The 20,709-nt window shown below is 39.0% G+C and overlaps 3 protein-coding genes across 8 annotated transcripts in view; 1 reads left to right on the forward strand and 2 right to left on the reverse strand.

Annotated features, from left to right (window-relative positions):
* fbn1 (fibrillin 1) overlaps window positions 1-3,464 on the forward strand; it is a 52,079-nt gene extending 48,615 nt beyond the window's left edge. For both annotated transcript variants that reach the window (XM_067495917.1, XM_067495916.1), the window contains exons 62-66: window positions 302-430; window positions 525-644; window positions 974-1,202; window positions 1,283-1,466; window positions 1,847-3,464. In XM_067495917.1, coding sequence (XP_067352018.1) covers window positions 302-430; window positions 525-644; window positions 974-1,202; window positions 1,283-1,466; window positions 1,847-2,233 — 1,049 coding nt within the window. In that variant the 3' untranslated portion in view covers window positions 2,234-3,464. The remainder of the gene's footprint in view (window positions 1-301; window positions 431-524; window positions 645-973; window positions 1,203-1,282; window positions 1,467-1,846) is intronic.
* Window positions 3,393-6,359, reverse strand: dut (deoxyuridine triphosphatase). 3 transcript variants are annotated; one of them, XM_067495926.1, is made up of 7 exons: window positions 6,210-6,359; window positions 5,355-5,502; window positions 4,963-5,054; window positions 4,695-4,739; window positions 4,493-4,567; window positions 4,044-4,114; window positions 3,393-3,906 (listed from the first exon to the last, which is right to left on the reverse strand). In XM_067495926.1, the coding sequence occupies exons 1-7, from the start codon at window positions 6,283-6,285 to the stop codon at window positions 3,850-3,852; spliced, it is 564 nt and encodes a 187-aa protein (XP_067352027.1). In that variant the 5' UTR covers window positions 6,286-6,359; the 3' UTR covers window positions 3,393-3,849. The 3 variants fall into 3 exon arrangements, with proteins under 3 accessions (XP_067352027.1, XP_067352026.1, XP_067352028.1); XM_067495925.1 differs by having other exon boundaries at window positions 5,355-5,508; window positions 6,210-6,357; XM_067495927.1 differs by having other exon boundaries at window positions 5,355-6,306.
* A 1,184-nt stretch (window positions 6,360-7,543) lies between these two features.
* slc12a1 (solute carrier family 12 member 1) lies at window positions 7,544-18,997 on the reverse strand. 3 transcript variants are annotated; one of them, XM_067495919.1, is made up of 27 exons: window positions 18,535-18,997; window positions 17,437-17,508; window positions 17,153-17,296; window positions 16,788-16,863; window positions 15,846-15,941; window positions 15,415-15,554; window positions 15,194-15,304; window positions 14,998-15,109; window positions 14,791-14,918; window positions 14,540-14,624; window positions 14,120-14,277; window positions 13,926-14,033; window positions 13,692-13,815; window positions 13,431-13,532; window positions 12,985-13,140; window positions 12,799-12,898; window positions 12,540-12,651; window positions 12,067-12,207; window positions 11,409-11,515; window positions 11,210-11,292; window positions 10,768-10,893; window positions 10,039-10,167; window positions 9,467-9,578; window positions 9,168-9,254; window positions 8,915-9,050; window positions 8,703-8,770; window positions 7,544-8,622 (listed from the first exon to the last, which is right to left on the reverse strand). In XM_067495919.1, the coding sequence occupies exons 1-27, from the start codon at window positions 18,790-18,792 to the stop codon at window positions 8,487-8,489; spliced, it is 3,207 nt and encodes a 1,068-aa protein (XP_067352020.1). In that variant the 5' UTR covers window positions 18,793-18,997; the 3' UTR covers window positions 7,544-8,486. The 3 variants fall into 3 exon arrangements, with proteins under 3 accessions (XP_067352020.1, XP_067352021.1, XP_067352022.1); XM_067495920.1 differs by lacking the exon at window positions 17,437-17,508 and having other exon boundaries at window positions 7,545-8,622; window positions 18,535-18,996; XM_067495921.1 differs by lacking the exon at window positions 17,437-17,508 and having other exon boundaries at window positions 7,546-8,622; window positions 17,153-17,293; window positions 18,535-18,996.
* Between the last annotated feature and the right edge of the window lie 1,712 nt (window positions 18,998-20,709).

Raw genomic sequence — 20,709 nt, forward strand, 5'->3', positions numbered from 1 at the left:
GCTAGACTGAAGGCTCTTTTCCCAGGATATTTAAAATATTTTGTGAAAGTTGTATTGCCAAGGTCACAAATGAGCTTTTATCCTCAGAAGTTTGTGATTACTAGCTCTTCTGGTCTGAGATGGAATGAGTTGATGAGAGAATTTTTTTTTTTAATTCCTGCAGACTAAGGTTATTTTGTACCAGTAGTCTATGGCACCTGCCCTAATTTCTGAGACCAATTTTAAATCTCCAGGAATTAGAAAAATGACTCAGCACATTCAGGTTTCCTGCCCTTGTCTGAACCTTTCCTCCTCTGTGTAGATAACAATGAATGTGCAACAGACCCCAATCTATGTGGCTCCAGTGGTGTCTGCCAAAATACTCCAGGAAGCTTCAGTTGTGAGTGCCAGCGTGGATTCTCATTAGATCCCAATGGACAAACCTGTGAAGGTCTGAAAACAATTGCTAATGACTAAGCATGCCCTGAATAATTATGCAAAATGGGCTCTCACAGTAGGTTTCTTGTGTGCTTGTCTGTTGACAGATATGAATGAGTGTGATGGTAACCACAAGTGTCAACATGGTTGTCAAAACTTAGTGGGCGGATACAGATGCAGCTGTCCGCAAGGCTACCTTCAGCACTACCAGTGGAACCAGTGTGTGGGTGAGTAATACTGCTATTCTAACAGCAAATATAAACATTATTTTACTTCTGTTGAAGGATGTTGAAACTAAATGGTCAATATTCCTCTTACAAACCTTTAAGGGTGAGATAAGGGATCCTGAGAGGCTGTGTGTATGTGTGTGTGTGTGTGTGTGTGTGTGTACCTCTGTATATGCCTCAAATAACAAGCTTTTGTTAATTAAACCTTTATTTTTAGTTTGCATCTCCACATTTATGACAATCATAGCAGACTTTCCCAGTATTGTTTGTGTCCTTTAACTAGAATGACCTCTTGTTTATTTACTTCCCATCCACTTCCCGTGACCCAGATGAGAATGAATGTTTAAACAGCCAGATCTGCGGGGGAGCGTCATGCCACAACACCCTGGGGAGCTTCCGTTGTCTCTGCCCCACTGGCTTCAACTATGAGCAGAGCGGAGGCTGCACAGACATCAACGAGTGCTCCAATAGCCAGAACCCTTGCAAGTTTGGCTGCTCAAACACAGATGGGGGATACCTCTGTGGATGTCCACCTGGATATTTCCGTGCAGGACAAGGGTACTGAGGGAGTGAATGATTTTGTGTGAAAGCTGTGTGCACAGGTTTCTAGTTGACTGATGGTTCTGTCTTTGTCCCAGACACTGTGTCACAGGCTTGGGCTTCACAGGTGGCAGCTCCAGTGGTCCTCAAGAAGGTGAGGAGGATGATAATTCTCTTTCCCCTGAGGCCTGCTATGAATGCAAGATCAATGGTTATCCAAAGAAAGGACGAAAACGTCGCAGCACCAACTCAACACAGGATGACCCTGTTGATGATATGCAGGTAAATTGCTGGGCCCTGGTTACCACTGACAACACGGAGGTCATGTTCTCTATGAGTTTTTTTTTTGAGAGACCATTAAAATTTTAGAAACCTGAAAGAACTTACTTAACATTTTAAAACTGAAACAGGTGCTTAAAAATCTGACTCCAGGAAATATGAATTTACTAGTTTTAGGCCAACATCATCATTTATAAAAAGTACATTTTACTGTAAGCAGTGTAAGTAAGGTCTTGTAATAAGAGCTAATATTCATAGTGTGAAATTGATTTACCTACTGTTTATATGTACTATTATTACACTTCAACCCATTGACCTTCTATACTGTAGGTCACATGTCTTATATTCACTAAATTCAGCTGGACCACATTTTCTTTCTGCAGCTGACTGAGAAGGAGATGCTCAGCCTGGCCAGTTTGGATGTCGAGGACACCCTGCAGTTTCACCTGAACATCAGTGATCTGAGTAACCGTGACCATATCCTCGAGTTTACCCCAGCCTTATCTACCCTTAGTGACCATGTGAGCTACAGTATTGACAACGGTAATGAAGAGGGCTATTTCAAGATCAACCAAAGAGAGGGAGTCAGCTACCTGCATTTGAGCAAGAAGAAGGCCCTCTCTCCAGGAGCATACTACCTTCAGATCAGCAGTGTGCCCCTGTATAGAAAGAAGGAGCTGGCTGAGCTGGAGGACAGACATGACAAAGACTACCTCACAGGACAGCTGGGAGACATACTGAAGATGAGGGTGCAGATCATCCTCCATTAACCATTACCAGACTGAGACAGGCAGATGTTGCCAGGAGCTGCTAATCCAGTGTCAGGCTCACACTCCACGAAAGGCCAAACATCTCTGACTCTGGGTCAGTGGTTAGAGGCAACTTCTACTTACTCCAACAGGGAGAAGGGCTCGTCACCAAAGAGACAAGAAGGGGTGGGGGGTGGGGGGGGTCGGGGGGACATTTGATTGCCAAATATGATTCTACATATCATAGATAAATGCAAGCTGAGTGAGGTGGTATGAAGAACATATTGCCTTGACACACAATGCCAGCTATATGTAAAGCACTATTGTGAGTGTGAATGGTTTTTGTTTTAGGGTTATTGTTCTATAGTGATATGTGGAATCAGGTGCCATTTTGAAGGGCATGTGGACTGCCACAAGCTCTAAAGGCTGAGTTTTTGGAACTCAGCTTAAGTGGAAGAGAAGGGTGGAGTCCAGTAGTCTGAATAAAAATTCATTTCCTCCCCTCAGGGAAATGACTGACCAAACATGAATACATGAAGTAAACATCTTTCTCCTTCCCCAGATATTAATTTAATGGAGTGAAGATGAAAAATATTTGATAATGGTTAGGAGAGGAAAGGAACTTATGTGGACTATTGAGATGTAGCCATGTCTGAGCTTGAATGACTCCTACTGCATATTTAAACTATGCTTTTTCATCTTTCCTACTGACAAGAGTAATTCATATTTACTGGTGCTAGCTACACTACCACATAGACTTCTGAATGCACTGTACTACTATACAAAACTCAGTAGTCAATAAGATACCATCCCGTTGGCCATTCTGAAGGTTTCATGACTTTGCAACCGTAACAGCTAGCTTCATAGTCTGCTCTCCTCTATATTACATGTAAATTGTGTTTATACTGTAATAATCAATGCCACTTTTAATCTATGAAGCATTTGTAAACTAGAAGAAGCCCCTGGAATAGAGGACTTTGTAATGGTGCTTATAATGACCAACTACTTCCGTATAAACTGTATACATAGACACACACACACACACACACACCTGCATACACTAAACACATGGATGACGCCAAACCTGGGCCTTCATGATTATGCACTGAGGTCTTCATGGCCACTCATTTTCTCACAAATACAATCAGTGCTGAATTGCTACGGACCAGCCTGACACCAGTCTGTGTTCTCTGTTCACATCAGTGAGGGTTTATTTGTAAATTCACAATAAAAACATGTTGGTGTATATGTATTCACTGCTGCGCTTCCCCTTTATCCAGATACATTTGTTGTTGTAGTAGAGTTGTAACAGTTAGCTGCTGGCTTTCCCTCTTCCTCAGCTATGTATGTACCAAGTAAAGTGGAACGGGATATCTGAATTTTTTTTTTTTTTTTAAACAAATGCAACTTATTACAGTAATGGAATCTATAGTAAAACATTCAAAACGCTAAAGATACAACTCTTGTCCTATACTGCCCTCATATGGAGAAGTGGAAAAACATCACAGTTTAGGGAATACATGGGTGGCAGTCCCAATACAAACACCACACTCCAGAAATTATGAAAACAAATATATTGATACAATTTATATACTGTCAACACATACACAGCTACTGTTTTGGCTTGTTTGGAGTTTTTAGTTGCGGCCAGTTGATCCAAAACCTCCAGCTCCACGCTCTGTCTCATCTAGGGTCTGTAAGACAACAGCCAAACATTTTTTTAAACTAAATATAACCTGATGCCATACAAACAAACTAGTGACATTTACACAGGTAAAAAACCCAACAACAAAAAAAAAAAAAAACAGCATATTGTGTATGGGCTTATTACCTCTTTTTCCACCAGATCTGGGTAGCAGATCCTCTCACACACCAGTTGAGCAACTCTGTCACCTTTTTTCACTGGAAGACAGAAACAGGGGGACATGAACATTTGCGAATGAAACATAAGTATAAGCAGTTTTGTGTCACCCATCAAGTTCTAAATGAATAAGGATGCAAAGGGTTAGTAACCTTATTATTTTCCAACTCAATTTAAAAAATATTATCCACAGATGCATATGATACATGCATACTGTACATGACACTTAGTAGAATTAATACTTAATAGACTTAAATAGGGTAAAAATTTTATCTCCATTGTAATGCTCATCCAGCAAAACTCTAAAAGTAATAATAGCTTTTTTAACTATGCGCAATGTTTCTAATAAAATCTGTGTTTAAATACCGGTATCTTTCATAAATATGGCGATTATATATTTCACTGATGCCAAAACTCACCTTCAAATACCTCCTTGCTGAAGTTGAAGAGCACAACTCCAACATTTCCTCTATAGTCTTCATCAACAACTCCAGCTGAAGGAAAATACCAAGATACGAGAGAAATTAAAATGACTGACAAAGCAACAGCGAAGCAAGCAACAACAAAATATGACCGGCTAATAAGGATTCTCATTTTGTTAATTAGCTAAATTAGACTCACCACCAACATCAATGAAGTGTTTTGCAGCCAGTCCCGATCTTGGTGCTGAGATGGAAAAAAAGAGGAGACAGTTATGCATGGAGTTTTTTTGTTTTTTCAATGTAAATGAGGAAACACCAACCACCAAACAGGAAGCTTATTTTAAATTGACACGCACGAAGCAAAAATGAAGTGGGTTAAAAATGTTGTGTATTAGTGTAACTTCACGCTACACATACAGAAATTTATGTAAAGCCAGTATTGAATAGTCTGCATTTTAAACACTCACCTACTCTCCCATAGCAGCCATGTGGAACTGCTATCTGAATGTCTGTCTTCACGATGGCCTTGTCCAAAGGACCAATGGAGTAATCATATGCACTGTTTGAATGCAGAGAGTTAAGGTTAGCTAAATTACTTTTTATGGTATTGCACCTTCATACAGGACAATGTACATTCACAGACGCCAGATTCAAATCCCAAAAATACACAGCCTAAATGTTTACTGAACAAAAATTTGAATAGAAACGTGCAAAGATTATATAGAAACACTAAATTACAGACACAGGAACTAAAGTGAAATGAAACTGAATGAAAATCTAAATCTTACATGTGCTGCTCACATCAAGTCCTTAACATCAATGATAGCAGACATTCATATAAAGATGAAGCCTATCCTACCTGTAAAGGTCATATCCAGCAGCTTTTGACGATCCTCTGGTAGGTGTCGTGGCATGTTCAGAAAGCTTAGCAAAACTGAGGACAGCTTTTTCTTCTGCAGGCTTTGTTTCTGTCCTTGCTCTCTTTGATGGAGAAATTGCAGAAGCATCTGTAACTTCCAAAACGGGCATGTTGGCAGTTTTTATTTTTATTTTTTACAGTTAAAACGCACACTAAATAATTAATACCTACTAAAACTACCTATTTTTAAACTAAGAGTGAAGAAACAAAGGCGTAAGCTTGTGCTCGAGTCTCGGTACTATTTGAAAGAGTTTATGAATTTCCCGCGTTGTTGCGCCAAATTAGCTCCTCCTATAAAACACGTGATCTTAAAGACAAAGTTCCTAAAGCACCACGTAACGTAACAGTATAGTCATGTTCCCAAAGATGCGGTAGACAGTTGTCAATTAAGGCTTTGGGAGACTTTCTAATATAAAAGTAATAACTCGCCAGCAAAGAATGTTTCATAGAATGTATCAGTAATCATGGTAACCAATCCGCATACGGGTTTTCAACTTCTCGCGAGAGGTGCTGATGTAAACAACCATTATAACCGCTACAATAATATCACAAAGGGCAAGATAATTTGGAGGATATGAACCATAACTTGCGTTGCTAACGTACTGTACGAGGATAAAACACCCAGTGTACAAGCCCAGTAATTTAGTAGCGTAAGACCAAAGCGTTACAAAATGCTAGGTTAAGTTAGCAAAGCTGCCGTCAATAAGCCCCTAAGACGTTGCTGGTGCTAACCTTATCATTCTGATTTCTTGCCTGTTTGTTTTAAGTGAGCGCCTAAATGTGAAGTCCTCTTACTAAGAAACGCAGAGAAGCACCATTGTGGCTGAAGAGTCCTCAGCAACAGTCTTCCTGTCATTTTATTTGCTAACATCGTCTGCTTGGTTACAGCTTGTTAACTAATGCGAACCTGCTCTAAGCTGATGAGAAGTACTTCCGCCTCCTCCCCCTCGGCCCTCCGTCTCCTCCTACAAACACCAGTACAATCATACTCTAAACTTATGTATTTGGGCGAAGTAGACTTTGGAGAAACATACTAATTTTTGTATTACATCGAATTGACTTGCAACTGCTGTATTGTATTGTTTTTGGTTAATAACGGAGTTGTTTTAAAGTAATCGAGCCCACGTTTACTCAGGTACTGCAGCCTACGTGAGTAACTACTGTTTTGAGGTAGGCTGCTTTTCATAACCAAATATGACAATGCCTTTCACATCATTATGAATGAGTAAATCTTTCCTACATTGACTTTTATTGACTACTTAATGTATTTTATTGCCAATACTACTCTACTTTTACTTGTAAGAAAATATTTTTACATTGCGCTACATTTAGATGAATAAAGGATCTTCTTACTTTGAGAGGATGAGAATATGTGTAATCGTAAAAATACCTTTTGGCTGAGATCATACTATTTCCTCATGCAATGGACATAAAATCTTTAATAGCCATTATCTCAGAACAGGAAGGAACTAGTAACACAAATTACCTAAGTATACACCTATCAGCCACAACATTAAATCTATTTGGTATTTTTGTTGCAGTGGACAGGGATTTAAACCCTTCTGCTTCTGCAAATTGGGTTGTGTTTTGACACCTCTGGATCACTGCCAGCAGTCATCTTTTCATCCTGACCCTGGTTCACCACAAATAACACCAGGTGGTATTAATGTTGGTACAGATTGTTGTCTAAATAGAGTAATTAATTTGAATGTGTAGTAAACTTTTTTTAGAGGACCCCAATGATCCCAAGTCTTAGATCTTAAAGCATTCTTCTGTCCCCATTTTGACTAAATCAGCAATGCAGTTTATATTCACTGTGCTCATAATTGAGATGTGCATACAGTATGACCACTGTCACACTCCAGTAGCAAGAACATTCTCTTAGAGATCTGTTTCAGTACTTCTGTCAACTCAGACATCTTTGGTCACAGATAAAAGGTTTATGCTTACTGTAGTGTACGAGGACATTGAAAACATCACTTTTGCACTAAATATCATGGGTTTCTGTTTAAGTTCATAGACTTTATAACACCTAATTAACTAATAAATGGCAGAAAAGAAAAACAACTGCTCGTTTTTTTTAATTAATGTTATATTCAAGATAATCACAATTTTATACTTAAATAGGGAGATATACAATAGGTTAAAACATACAGAGGAACTGGGTTTGCATTCTTAGGTGTTGCTTATCTTTCCTTGGAAAAAGTGTACAATGATGGTAACTTATTTATACTGCATAATGAGGAATAGGTAAACAGCTTTTATAATAGCACATTTTAAACTCAGTAAATATCAAAGAATTTTTCATATTTAATCAAACCCTTGTTCCATGGTTTAAAAGACCTGATATAGTTCATATTGTGCTGTTAATCATTTATGAAAAGGTTTTTGAACTAGTGAACTCAAACATTTGCTATATACATTTATTTTACACCAGCAGGAAACACAGTTACTCTGTGTAACCACTGAAAGTCTTTTATTACTGTGTTTGTTTATTAAAGTTATAAGGCTACATTAGAAAACATGATTTGTGCCTATCTATGTATCTATCTATCTATCTATCTATCTATCTATCTATCTATCTATCTATCTATCTATCTATCTATCTATCTATCTATCTATCTATCTATCTATCTATCTATCTATCTATCTATCATTCTGTCTGTCTGTCTGTCTGTCCGCCCATCCATCCATCCATCCATCCATCTATCTATCCAGCCATCCACCCATCCAAAAGAACTACAACTTTGCCCATGCTCCAAAATTTACATTTAGAACTTGACATTTATGAATTCAGAGTCATAAAATGCATTTTACCCAAAACTAGTCTTGTCGTGCAGCAGAACTGTTAAAAAGTTACTGTAGTAGCCATTTACTGTGGCAACATGCAACAAACCAACATAAGTATGCTTGACAGTGTGCTTTGTCTTCTCTGTGGTTACTTTCATGTTAAATGAATGACATCATCCAGGATCTTGTACTATTTATAAATATGGTTCCTTATTATTGTCTATGGCTACCAGTTTTGTTTTTCTAGTTTTCTATTTCTCTGCCATTCAGCCTGCAAGGTGCTCAGGAGTAGAAGGTAAGCACACTCTTGTGGTTGCCTCTGATGAGTAGAGTTGGTGGAAGGTCCTTTGTCAGAATGTCCAGCCAGGCCATGTAGAGGTAATCGGATATAGAGTCTTTACGAGCAATAGGCATGCTCCTGCACAGGAGACAATATATTAGACCTGTTTCTTCCCACACTTGATTCATTCAGTCAACAATTACTGTAGTTGTACTTACACAATGATCAGATTGGCTGATTTGGAGTAATTCTGAAGCACCTCATTCAATCGTATCTGGAGGTTGGTCTGTAAAATAGCAGCAGCAATTTTGAACATTGAAATTAAAGGAAACTTTGTATGTTTAATGCACCCCCTCTCTGAAAACTAACTAAAAACCAAGGTAATACATAATTTAACTACAAACTCTTAGGTTGGTTTCAGTTGCTTTACCTTTTCCTCAAATGTATTTAGCTCTGTGTCAGTGATTTTCCAAGGCTGTTCTCTCTGTATGGCTTCAGCCTGAGCAGTGTCTTTAGAGCCCTCATGCAGACGGAAAGGCTCAATCATGTCCTGTAACTTTCTCAAGCTGGAGGAAAGCAGATAAGAATATGAGGTGACTGTGGAAAAAATTCATATTTTTACTGATATTACTTTTTGCTGATATTACTCCTGCACCATCTGGTCTGCTGTAAGACGCAGCTACCTGTCCGAGCTGGGTATGGCATGGAGGTCCTCAATGACATTAACATCATTGCAGGTAATTCTGAATTTGTGCAAAAGGGACTTCATCCTGGAAGACAGATTATCCACTGAATTAACTTTTATATAAATGTTGGTAGTTATTTTTCAGTTAATGCAATATATCATTTCCTATAAAGGCATATAACGTTTGTTCATATATTTATATCTGGATGTTTCCAATTCATTTGTCAAATCTAACTTCCACCCATTGAGATATAGAGGTATATAAAACCCTTGAGGTATATACAATGTTTTACTCACTCCTGTTTATCCAGATCACTACGTCCAGGCTGCCCTGCAACGAAGACCCTCAATTTACAGTCTTTCCACTTCTTCCTGGTCGTAAGGATGTAGGGGAGAAGCAGGGTAAGACCTAAGAGAGGGGAGATGCATCTCTGTTATATTATAAATGATTCCATTTGGTTTTATTGTCACAAAAATGTGCCAAGATGGTTATGTTTTTTTAACTGTCCGTTTATCTGTTTGTCACCAGGAGGGCTCAAATAATATGAAAGCATCTCCATGAATTTGGTGAAAAAAATCAGCTTTAATCAGTACTAAAACTAGATTTCAGATGTTATGATTATATTTTAAATTTGATATTATTACACAATAAATCCTAAGCACTCAAACGGAGGAACTGATAAATGTTGTTTGGTCTGTGTTTGAGATACATTAATGACTTTCACTTTACAATCTTTAGTTTTATTCATTTTATTCAAGCATTATTTACTTGATTCAGTCAGATTTCTCTAATCGCAGATTTCCTGCATTTGTATCGCAGAGGATGTGATGAGTTACACCTATAGTCGAGATAGGGGAACCAAACCTACCTCCATCGTCAAACAGCCACCACACATCAATGGTGCCTTTGGGCTGTTTCTTCTTGAATTGAGTACTGGCCTCCAACAGCCTCTCATTCATTTTGGCAACCTGCGGGGGTGGAGGGCTGCACACTGACACTGAGAGAGAAAAAAGGTACGTGCACGATGAAGAAGAGTGCCTGTAGGAGGTAATGTAATTTACTGTATTGAGTGGAGAGTTAAGTGAACATGGAAAGTAGGATAAACCACCAGGCTTATTCAAAATTAGCAGGAACAGCCATCACTCAGGCCTAATGCTCTGCAGATACTAATGCCGTCTTGCCAAGATACAGCTCAGTTATGTATGTGTGCAAGCACCCTCCGCTGTCCCGGCTAAAGAGCTGCTCTTAAAGAGATGCTCTTCAAACTGAAACGAAAGGGACCATGTTATTCGATTACATCCTTAGAGAAATCTTAAGTGGGAGCACTTAATTCAATTATATCTCAGTGGGAAGTTTCTAAGTAAAAGTATGTCACTGGTTTCATTTGTTAAATGTTGGGTATTTTATTCTATGACTCATGGGTAATATTGCTGTCTTTGCATGAGTGTGAAATACAGTAGATAACACTTTCTGCCCAACATATTTAAAGAACATACTAATCTGTTAATGCAACCTTTGCTTTAAGTAGCTTGGATTTTATTCTTTCTAAAATGTCAGGGAAGATGTTCACAGAGAGAAATAACCCCTAGACTGATACCTCTGGTCGTGAGCACTTGCTGAGAGGATTTCCTGGACTTTCTGAACAGTCCTCTTGGCTTCTCTCCATTTGTCATCATCTCATTCTCCAGTTCCTGCTGTTCTCTTGCTGCCCTCAGCATCTCCTCTGAAAGACACAGTCAGAGTTCTAATAAGATGTGGTTATTGTGGATATGTGTTACATGCACAGCTGTAAACCTGTAGTTATTTTAGCATCTCTCTCTCGACTAGCTGACCTACATAAAGATTTTATAACCTGGAGTTCAAAGTGCCTATATGCTTATTGCTATGGTTTTATTATAGTCAGTTACAGTAGCTTGTTGTTAGAATAAAAACTATAGTGGCTGTGCTGTTTTTGACAATATTTTTGTCAATCCAGCTTAGGTAAATGATAAGGTAAGAAAAGATAAATGCACACAGCTGAAAAAAGTTTTCATAATAACCTTCTGCCTCGATAATGTGCGACACATCAAGTCCCTGGTTCATCCTCAGTATTACTGTCCCATACTCAAAGTCAAATGCATCACTGTCGAAAAAGGAAATTCAATAAAAACACCAGTTCAACACACTGATCTTCTATATATTTTAATGATTACGTGTGGTATTGATACATCTCCTTGTGTGTGTTTGCATGTGACTTACTGCAGTACTCCCACATAATTGTGAACTTCTTCTGCCCCTGCAGTCCTCCAGTTTCTCTTAAATCCTATCATTAATGTGTTAGGCTTCATACGACCCAGACCAGAAGCCTGTAAGGAAAATCACGGCACTCATAGCATAAGAGAAAACCCTTTATTTGCTGGAAACTAGAACATTTTCAAAGACAACATTTTAGTCAAGAAGACTGTGAAGCTGTTTTACTGCCAGAAGTTATGGCCACATCACTCAGCAGAACTCGCTTTGTCTGCTGGGACTCCAACCCTGTACAGTGTTAATCAATTATAGCTTTTAATCTGCTGTGCTGTTTGAAGTAAGCAATCCTGACAATGAACTCAGGCCTTATCTCGAGAGTGTGATAGCCAGAGCCATAAGATTGTTTTCCAGTTTCTCACATACTATCTCCTTTTCTTCCACCTGCATTAATATCCCAGTCAGATCCTAATGTCTGGTCTAGACCAGTGTCATTGAACAGCAATATATACTTTGTGTTTTATTGTGAGAAAGAAGTAGGTCAGTGAAACCAGCCAATACACCTCTTTCTTTTTAAATATCTCCATCAAAACCCACAGGTTACACATTAATTTAAAGGATTTCACCTGGTTATGGATTGTTTATAAATTATAAACATGACCAAACTGACCTGCAGCAGTCTCTCAGCACCTTCTCTGAAATTGTCACTGGCCACAGCAGTATAAAATGCCTTCCGATTGATTTTCCTAAGCCACAGCTGGTTCTTCTCCATGTTAGCATTCATTTCTTGGAGGGCCTGGGATCTCAGACCCTGGAGAGAGCACAACATACAGCTTTATGTGAATGTAGGTGTTTGTGTGACTGTGTTTGAGAGAGAAACATATCCCACGTACATCATATTCAGAAGATACAAGTGACCCTAAACCTCAGGCCTGGCCTTCTAGACATTTGGAATTTCCTCAACCCTGCTTGATATTTGTTTGAATCTCCACTGCGCTCTGTACACTTTAAATTTGCTTCATGTGGTAATTTTGACTTGAAAATAACGTTTATATTTAAATAAAGATTCAGAAAAACAATATGTGCTGCCTCTGTATTAAAGGTTTTGCGTTTGCATTTAAAGACATTACAATGTAAACCTACCACAAATACTTCACAGTTGAGACAGAGTCCATAGTTCTTGGAGAAGGAGTGAGCCAGGTCTAGTAGAGCTGGTCTGGTACGTGCTGAACCTGTCAATACCAACATCTGAGGCCTGAGGAAAAAGAAAATCTTACAATGTTGATACTTTTCCTAAAATGTTCTTTCATCGTATTGCTTTTTTTGTCAAAATGTGAATGATGATTTTGTACAGTTGTATAAATTTGAAGCATATATATTTGTATCTATAATGCTGAATTACCTGAAGTTCTTCACATGATCCTCTACACCAGTCAGAGACAGCGCATTGTTTACTGCACTTACAAATGTCACCGCCTGTGTCGATGAACCCCAGTTCACATCTGGAGAGAAGAGTAAAGCTCTTGCAGTTTATTTCTACCATGCCATCAGGATAAATGCATTTCTAAGCATGCATCCCATAGCATACCTGGCTTCTTAACTGTAACATATATGTAGAGGAGGATTTCGATGCCATATGTGAGGAGAGCAGCCCACCAGTTGATCACAAACATAACAACACAGCAGAGCAATGCTCCTAACAGGGATAGCCACATGTTGTAGTATCTATATGCTGGTCTCCAACCTTGGAAAAACAAGACAGAAGAAAGACAAAATGAAGAAAACTACAGACTGTTTGAAAAGTGATAAGAAACACAGAAACAAAATAAAATGTGATTATAAAATAAAACTGAATTTGTCCAAGGAAATCTTAAATCAAATGCCTCTTGTTTTGATATATCACTTACGCATAATGTCTGAAACCAAACGAACAAACAACAACAAACAGCTATCAGTGGACGTTAACAGGCAAAGTTACCTCGGCTTGCTGACAAAATGTTTTATTTATAAGCTGCTTTGTCTGCAGAGACTCACCTGGAGACTTGGCATAGGATGCATGGAAGCAGGAGAAATTGATGAGAGCATAAGATGCCAGGAAGAAGTTTGAAATAATTGGAGCAATTGCATTGAGGTCACCTACAGAATAGAGAAAACCTCAGTCAAAAAGGAATTAAGGTTTGATTCTTATACTTAATTTTTACCATTAGAAGCTAAGTTTGTTTTAATTTAACTGTGTTAGCTGCTGTAACGACAAGGGGACGTTATGGCCAGGCCATAATAGACAACTGGTCTTACCAATGAGAATGAAGGCCACAGAAATAACAAATGTGAGGACATAGCCACGGATAGGCTCGTTGTTCTTGCCATGACCTTTGGCAAAGAAATACAGGGCCTTGTAGATGTTGTCCTTACACAGAGCCTAAAGGGAGACAGAGCTTAGGTTAGAAACTATAGTATTATTTGTTTTTTAGGACTTAAGAAATGTATCACAAGGGCTCTGCATTTAGAAAAATATGGTGAGTTACTGACCTGAAAGACTTTGGGAGCACTGACAAGAGAAGTCAGGGCAGAAGAAAGGGTAGCTGAGAATATCCCAGCAATGATGAGGGGTCCAAACCCAGACACCATAGTCATCACCTGAGCCATACATGAGAAGAACAGAGGATTGGAGGTGAAACAAAAGCCCTTCTTACATTCATGGATTAGAGTTTGGACCTATGTACCTGGAAGTTGTTCATCAAGCCAAAGTTGCATTTTTCCACTTCGCAGGAAGAGAAATTATAGCCAAGCTCACAAGCAGCTATGGCTGAACCATTACATGGGACACCAGGAGTAACGAGGTCCGTTATGTTTCCTGTGGCATCACGGACAACTGTGGCAGCTGACCAATTACAGAAAAGAAAAATTGCATTGCTTAGGAAAGTTAGGAAGCCTAACAACAAATCAGTTAGACAAAGTTTAAACTTTTGTTTGTGTGATCAAGAAAAATGGCTTTCTGGGGTAATAACAGTATCATTGTTAAGATACATACAAATATATTAAGTATTGTACTGTATATGCCAAAAATCTCTAAAAAGGAAATTGTTTATTTTTATAATTATAAAAAACCCAAAAAGCAACATTTCTGGTATTTTTGTACTTACAGACACAAAGGGCCACAGCCAAGTAAGTGATACCAGTGATCAGGATGGCCAGCAGGGTACCTTTAGGTAACCCTCCTTGGGGATCCTGTTAAATAGCACAGCGTAAGTGTTAGAAGATTTCATAAGAGTGAATATGATGAAGTGTTTCTTCCAAAACTGTTTCACGCTTTTGGTAAGTAACCTATGCACCAAAGCAGCTAATAAATCTTATGCATGGTTCACTTTGAAAGACCTCTGCATGAAAAAAGTACCCGTAAGTCTCCAGAGATGTTGGCACCTGCCAGGATTCCCGTAGCAGCAGGGAAAAAAATGGCAAAAACTGAAAAAAAGGTCTCGCCCTCTCTAAACGCTGGCAAAAAATTCTCGGAGAAAACCTTGGCTGTAGAGAGGGCAGAAAATTAAGAGATTAAATTGTTGTTTTCTGTCTGACGAAGATTGGTTCAGAGAAAGCGTCTTACTGTCGTAATTGAAGAACCCTTTTGATTTCTTATCTGTGGTTGCAGGAATGACTGTTCCTACGAACATGTTTCCTATGGCCACCAGCAAGATAACGAGTAAAACTATCTGTGCCTTTGGGGACAAAAGAATTGAATGTTTGAGTCATGGCTGTGCATTTAAGGAGGGCAAACACACAGCATGCAATTGATCTCTCACCTTGGCCTCCCATTCCATCCCAGCAACAGATATGGCCAGCAGCAGCACCACTGTAATACACCCAACGATTCTGATGTCATTTATTTCATCCACCATTATGGCAGCATTGTCCTGTTTGCAACACAAGGGAGGGAGGTGGAATGGAAGCGTACAGTAAAATATCTTGTAATGCAACATTTTCCATATTTGTTTTCCGTTCACCTGAGCAACACATCACACACCTTCAGTAAGTCGACCACGGTCTCAGCAAATCCTACTACATACATGGCTACAGCCACTGCATTGGCAAAGGCAAAAATGAGACCAATCGATCCTCCAAACTCTGGTCCCAAGCTGCGAGATATCAAATAGTAGGCCCCTCCTGATATTACAAAACACACACACACACACAAAGTGAATGATTGATTAACAAATCAGTGATTTATTGATTTCCTGCCAGGACCAGTTAAGTGGATTGCAAAATAGAGAAAAGGCTTCAAGAGGTGACAGTGAGGTTCAGTTTACACACTGGCTGGAAAAAATTCATGTCAGAATAGGTGTATGTTATGTTATGTTGGGTTGTATGACTCTGTTGACTCTCCGTACATAAAGATTTAGTCAGTGGATAATATCAGTTGTTTTGTTGCTTTCTCGTGTGAGTATGTTTTCGTACCTCCTCTGACCACACCATTAGTGCAAATTGCAGACATTGAAAGGCCGGTGATGGTGGTGACCACACAGCTGAGGGCAATGACCACAATGCCCAGACCTGAAATTTACACAGTAACATTAATTATTTTAAAACAACAACTTACACATCTATTATATTTAGGTGGCCAGTCAAAAAAAAATAAATCAATAAACCTCTGATTCTGAAATAAAACCATCCATTTTGCGGAAACCTTCAAACGCTGTGAGAGTTAAAGTCCCACAGGAGCTTGCAGGCTGTAAGTGGCAAGTATCTTCTGTACCTGCTCTGCCTACTGCCTGCAGGGTTCAGTGCTTCTTAAAACCATTTAGTTACGCCGCCTGAACAAAAGCTGCTACCGATCGACAGGTTCCTAGGCAATGGACACACTCATGAAGCCATTCACACAATTTCCCCTTTCTCCTTTTCTTGCCTCTCTCCCTTACACACAGACATTTGGATTCAGTAGGTGTAGATGTTTAAGGAAGCTCAACATACTTATTGTAGTTTGAAACTGCCTCAATTCAATCGCTCCCTGCTAATGAGTAGAATAATATATAACCCCTAGATTTTCTTTAGTTCCTGGAATTACTGGTTAATATCCTCAAAATGCAGATATGTGCCCCAGACAACATCTAGGGAATGAGTAATGGGTTGACTGTGGTAGAAGGGTAGTAGACCCAACTAATTCAAGTTTATCTGTTTCTTAGGCCAATATAAGACGGTGTTCCCAACCTAATCTGAGCTGTGTTAGAAGTAAAGGAAAAAAGTTGTTTAAAACATGGAAAATGGCAAATAAAAAAAAAAGAATGTCACACCCAATGCACAAATGTTGTAGAAAGGATGCGCGCGCACACACACAGGCACATTTGCTTCGTGTCTCCGAATATGTCCCATTTGAGCAATATGTCTTTTAGTCACACTCACCCCAGCCAGCTTGACCAAACACCCAGGACAGACGAATGAACAGCATGACACCCCAGATATTTAGCATGCATCGTACCTGTGGAGAAGAACAGAAACTCCTTTAGTTTGGGTTTTTATTTCTTGTGGGTTTTCATTTATTATTATGCCAAGAGAGATATGCATCCTTGATGTAATAACAATAGTTGCCATTTCAGTGACAAACACAATTATCTGGGGCTGTTTGATGCTTTTGATTGATCTTTTGATGATCAGCCAGTTACTCCCAGGCTCTAGACTTGAAAGCCCCACTTGGCCCCGCTGTGTTATTGAGACACATGGAGCCTCCTCTTGCCAGGTCACAATTATGTGGACCCAACATAACTCACCAGGACACCCCTTATCCATCCAAACTTTATTGCTCCTTTGTCGCTGTCAGGCGGAATGGCAGATTCCAGATCATCAGAAGGGGCCCCATTACTCCTCTGGCCATCATCCTCCTCTCCATCAGACACAGAGATTGCACTATTCTGCTGGAACAATGTAGGAAAACAAATACATTTATCTTGATATATCGAACTGGGATATGTTTATGATAATTTTTATTGTCTTATTATACATTTTTATTTGTAAGATAAAGAGTGTAATTAAACCAAACTTTTTGGCCTCTTACACAAAGTGTTTTATGTCGCGTCATGGGGGTCTTTTCATGTAGGGATGTTGGTTTGGCTTTCTCCTGACTTCTCTGTCATGAACAGAGGAGACCGTCTGGTGGTATGATTTGGATAAAGATTGATAAAGCATTTGCAGAGACATTACACTGCTCTGTGTCTGTCCTTGAAAGTGTGCAAGAGGAATGGAGAGAACAAAACAAACCTCATTTTAACTTTCTATGAAGATGAATACTGGCTGTTAAACCCTGGCATTGATTTAGTAAAACCTCTCAGACACACTGCACTTCCATTTACTGAGATAAAGAAATTTTGGCAACAAGTTGTCAGCCTTTCAGTAGTAGTGGCATGGAGATTTGTATTTGTGGGCAACTATTCTGTTGAGTCTTTTAAATCTTGGACTACTTGAGATGCATATGTTTACAGCCAAATACTTCTACATTAAGTGCACGATAGTTATTCTACTCGTCCTTGATGAAACATTTTTCTCTATATCTCACAGTCTGTCTAAAATTAAATTACTCATAATGTCTTACATCTTTTTCCTGGCAAAGACTGAACACATCTGTCATTTCTATCCGTTCAGACATTCTAATCTAGGTCCATCTACAGTATAAAACACAAAGTACTCTATAAGCCGTTCTCTTTTACAACATAAGGCAGTACATTGGCCAAATAGAAACACTGAAAACTCTGTGTCAAGTGTTTGGATGGCTCTTGAGTTTCAAAAATAATGTTCAGTCCTTTTTTGCTTCGCAAGTCTTAAGGCAAAGTGGTTACTGTGCACAATGGAGCTGTAGACAATGAAAGTGATGCTCTTTCAATGATTAAACAATTGTAAAATATCTAATTTCACTGTGGTTTGAGTCTTTAAGATGAGAGATTAGACTGTGTAGCTCATGAGCAAATTACAGACCGCAGTTACGGAGTCAGTGGCTTGTATTTGGGACTCAGGCAGAAAAGCTACTTTCTGCAGAAGGTGAGGTGAAGGACAAACATGAGAAACGGAAGGGAAATGAGTGCAGAACATACATTACAAGGGAAACAAAATGACAAAAGGAAGTGAAAGGAAGAGAGGACGTTTATTGACATGCACCCACCTTCTGAAATACATCGTGGAGCTCCTGTAGTGATGGTCGCACAGCCCGGTGACCACTCACACTGCCTGCATTGCGATAGAAGTCAATATTGGGCACTCTGTCTAAAGTATCATGACCAAAGGCACTGACCACCGAGGGTCGGACCGCCCGGTGTTCCCCATTAGAGAAGTTGGTCTCCTCATAGACAGGGGGTTCATCCAGAGTGGAATCATAGGCGGGGTTAACATGCTCCCCTCCGTTTGACTTGAACCTCTCCATCAGGAATGCTGAAGGAGATTCTCAGGTTTAAACACTCAACAGTAAAACAGCAATGTAGGTCTTAAGTCTTCAGTAATCCAGGAGTATTTAATAAAAGCACAGCACTGCATTAGCCGGTATGTTTTTTCTGTTTTATTGATGTATAGTAGTAGGCAAGGAATAAACGTATAAAGCTCTCTTCTGCTGCTCTGAGCTTGTTGTGCGTAAGGTTGGTTTGTCTCAGATGGCCTACCTTTATACCCTGTATCCAGGGTCATACACTGGCTGTCAGCTATTGGATAACACTCTGGATCAACCCTCAGAAAACTGAACAAGGGGTGTCAGATATGTCCTTGCTCCATCCTAGGGGACACAAAGGCATTGCTTAACGATTAACCAAGTCATAAAAGCCAAACGGGAGATAAAGGCATTGCTTGAGTTCTGGAGAAATGATTACTAATATTATTGTCTGAAGTGCAGAGAAACAGCACATGCTGTTCTGAAGTGGCAGTTTATGAGGCTATGGGTAGTATTTAGCCAGAGAGAAGAATTGAAAGATAAAGCTGAAGATAATTTCATAACAGATGGATTACCAATAGGATTTAATCAATAGAATGGGTGGGATATCAAGGGCAAAATCACTCTCAACAGCTAAGATATTGGGCCCAATAAGATTTATATCACTGTTTGAATAAATTATATCACCATAGATTTTCATTGCCACAAAGCATTAAGAAGGAAAGTTGACAGGTCAGCTAGTGCAGAAGGAACGGCTGTATTCATGAGGAAAATGAGAGTTAATATGAGACCATGAATTACAGGAACATGCTGGAGGCACTTCTTTACAGCCACATGACTTCTAAAGTGCCTTTAAAAGACCTCTTAACAGGTAAACTTCCTTATTACTTATACACCTCGCTGATTTATGCACACAGTGAAAGGCAAAATAATGACTTGAAATCTGACCTTGGCTGTATTGCAGAGTGAGAAAAATATTCCTTTGTGTTTATATGTGTTTTATGTACAAACGGAAAGGCAGCTGTCAATTGTAGAATTTTTATCAGATTCAGAACAGAATTGTTTAAAGTTGTGATTTCGTAAATTAGTCTGACATTTTACATGAATGATTCTGACCTAGTGAAGCTGGAAAAAACCTTTTCCACATTGAGAGCAGTGAGTTCTTCTTGCCACTGAATCTCTTTCAATTTTGTGTCATAATTAGACTGCAACAGGTAATTTTAACTGGTAGCAGTGATGATAATTTTCAAGTTTGTGTAACATTTAGAGTTCATTTAGTGTTTGACAGACTAGATTTTTCTTTTGCTACACTGTAGTTGTCTTTGTGCAGTTAAGATATCCTCAGACCCTGGTGACACTCCCATAGTTTGGAATTAAGATTAAGGGGATTTCTTTTTATTATCAGGGCAGCTAGACTTTTGTCTGCTCCGCTTGAGTAAATTCAGAGTATGCCATGCTCCTCAGAGATCTATAAAGAGTCTGCAGCAGAGGATGCATATGCTCCAATTTGGGAATCTGCACTCTCGCATGCAAAGGGCTCAAAAGAGGCTGGAAAAAAAAAACACTGCACCATTTATCAAACCTTGTTCTGCTTACTGCCAAGTGTAAAAAGTGATTAAATCCAAAGTGCAGATAACAGCAAATATGATTCCTGATACTACATCAAAAGGCTGCAATGAACATCTCAGCTACTAACCCAGTCAGCATAGAGCTACTAATAGTTTTTCTAAGTCATAAATAAAATGAAAATCTCCAGTCAAACATGACATGCACAGATTTATTTTGGCTTAGTTTTGCTATGGAAAAAAAATTGTAGACTGTGACCTGTTCAGTAAGAGGCGTAATTATTGGACTGTATATAAAGTTAACTTATTCATATGTAAGATATAAGGTTCAGTTTAAATGTAGTGCATAAATTTA

This window comes from Channa argus, chromosome 2 (assembly GCF_033026475.1).
Source record: "Channa argus isolate prfri chromosome 2, Channa argus male v1.0, whole genome shotgun sequence".
NCBI classification, from domain to species: domain Eukaryota; kingdom Metazoa; phylum Chordata; class Actinopteri; order Anabantiformes; family Channidae; genus Channa; species Channa argus.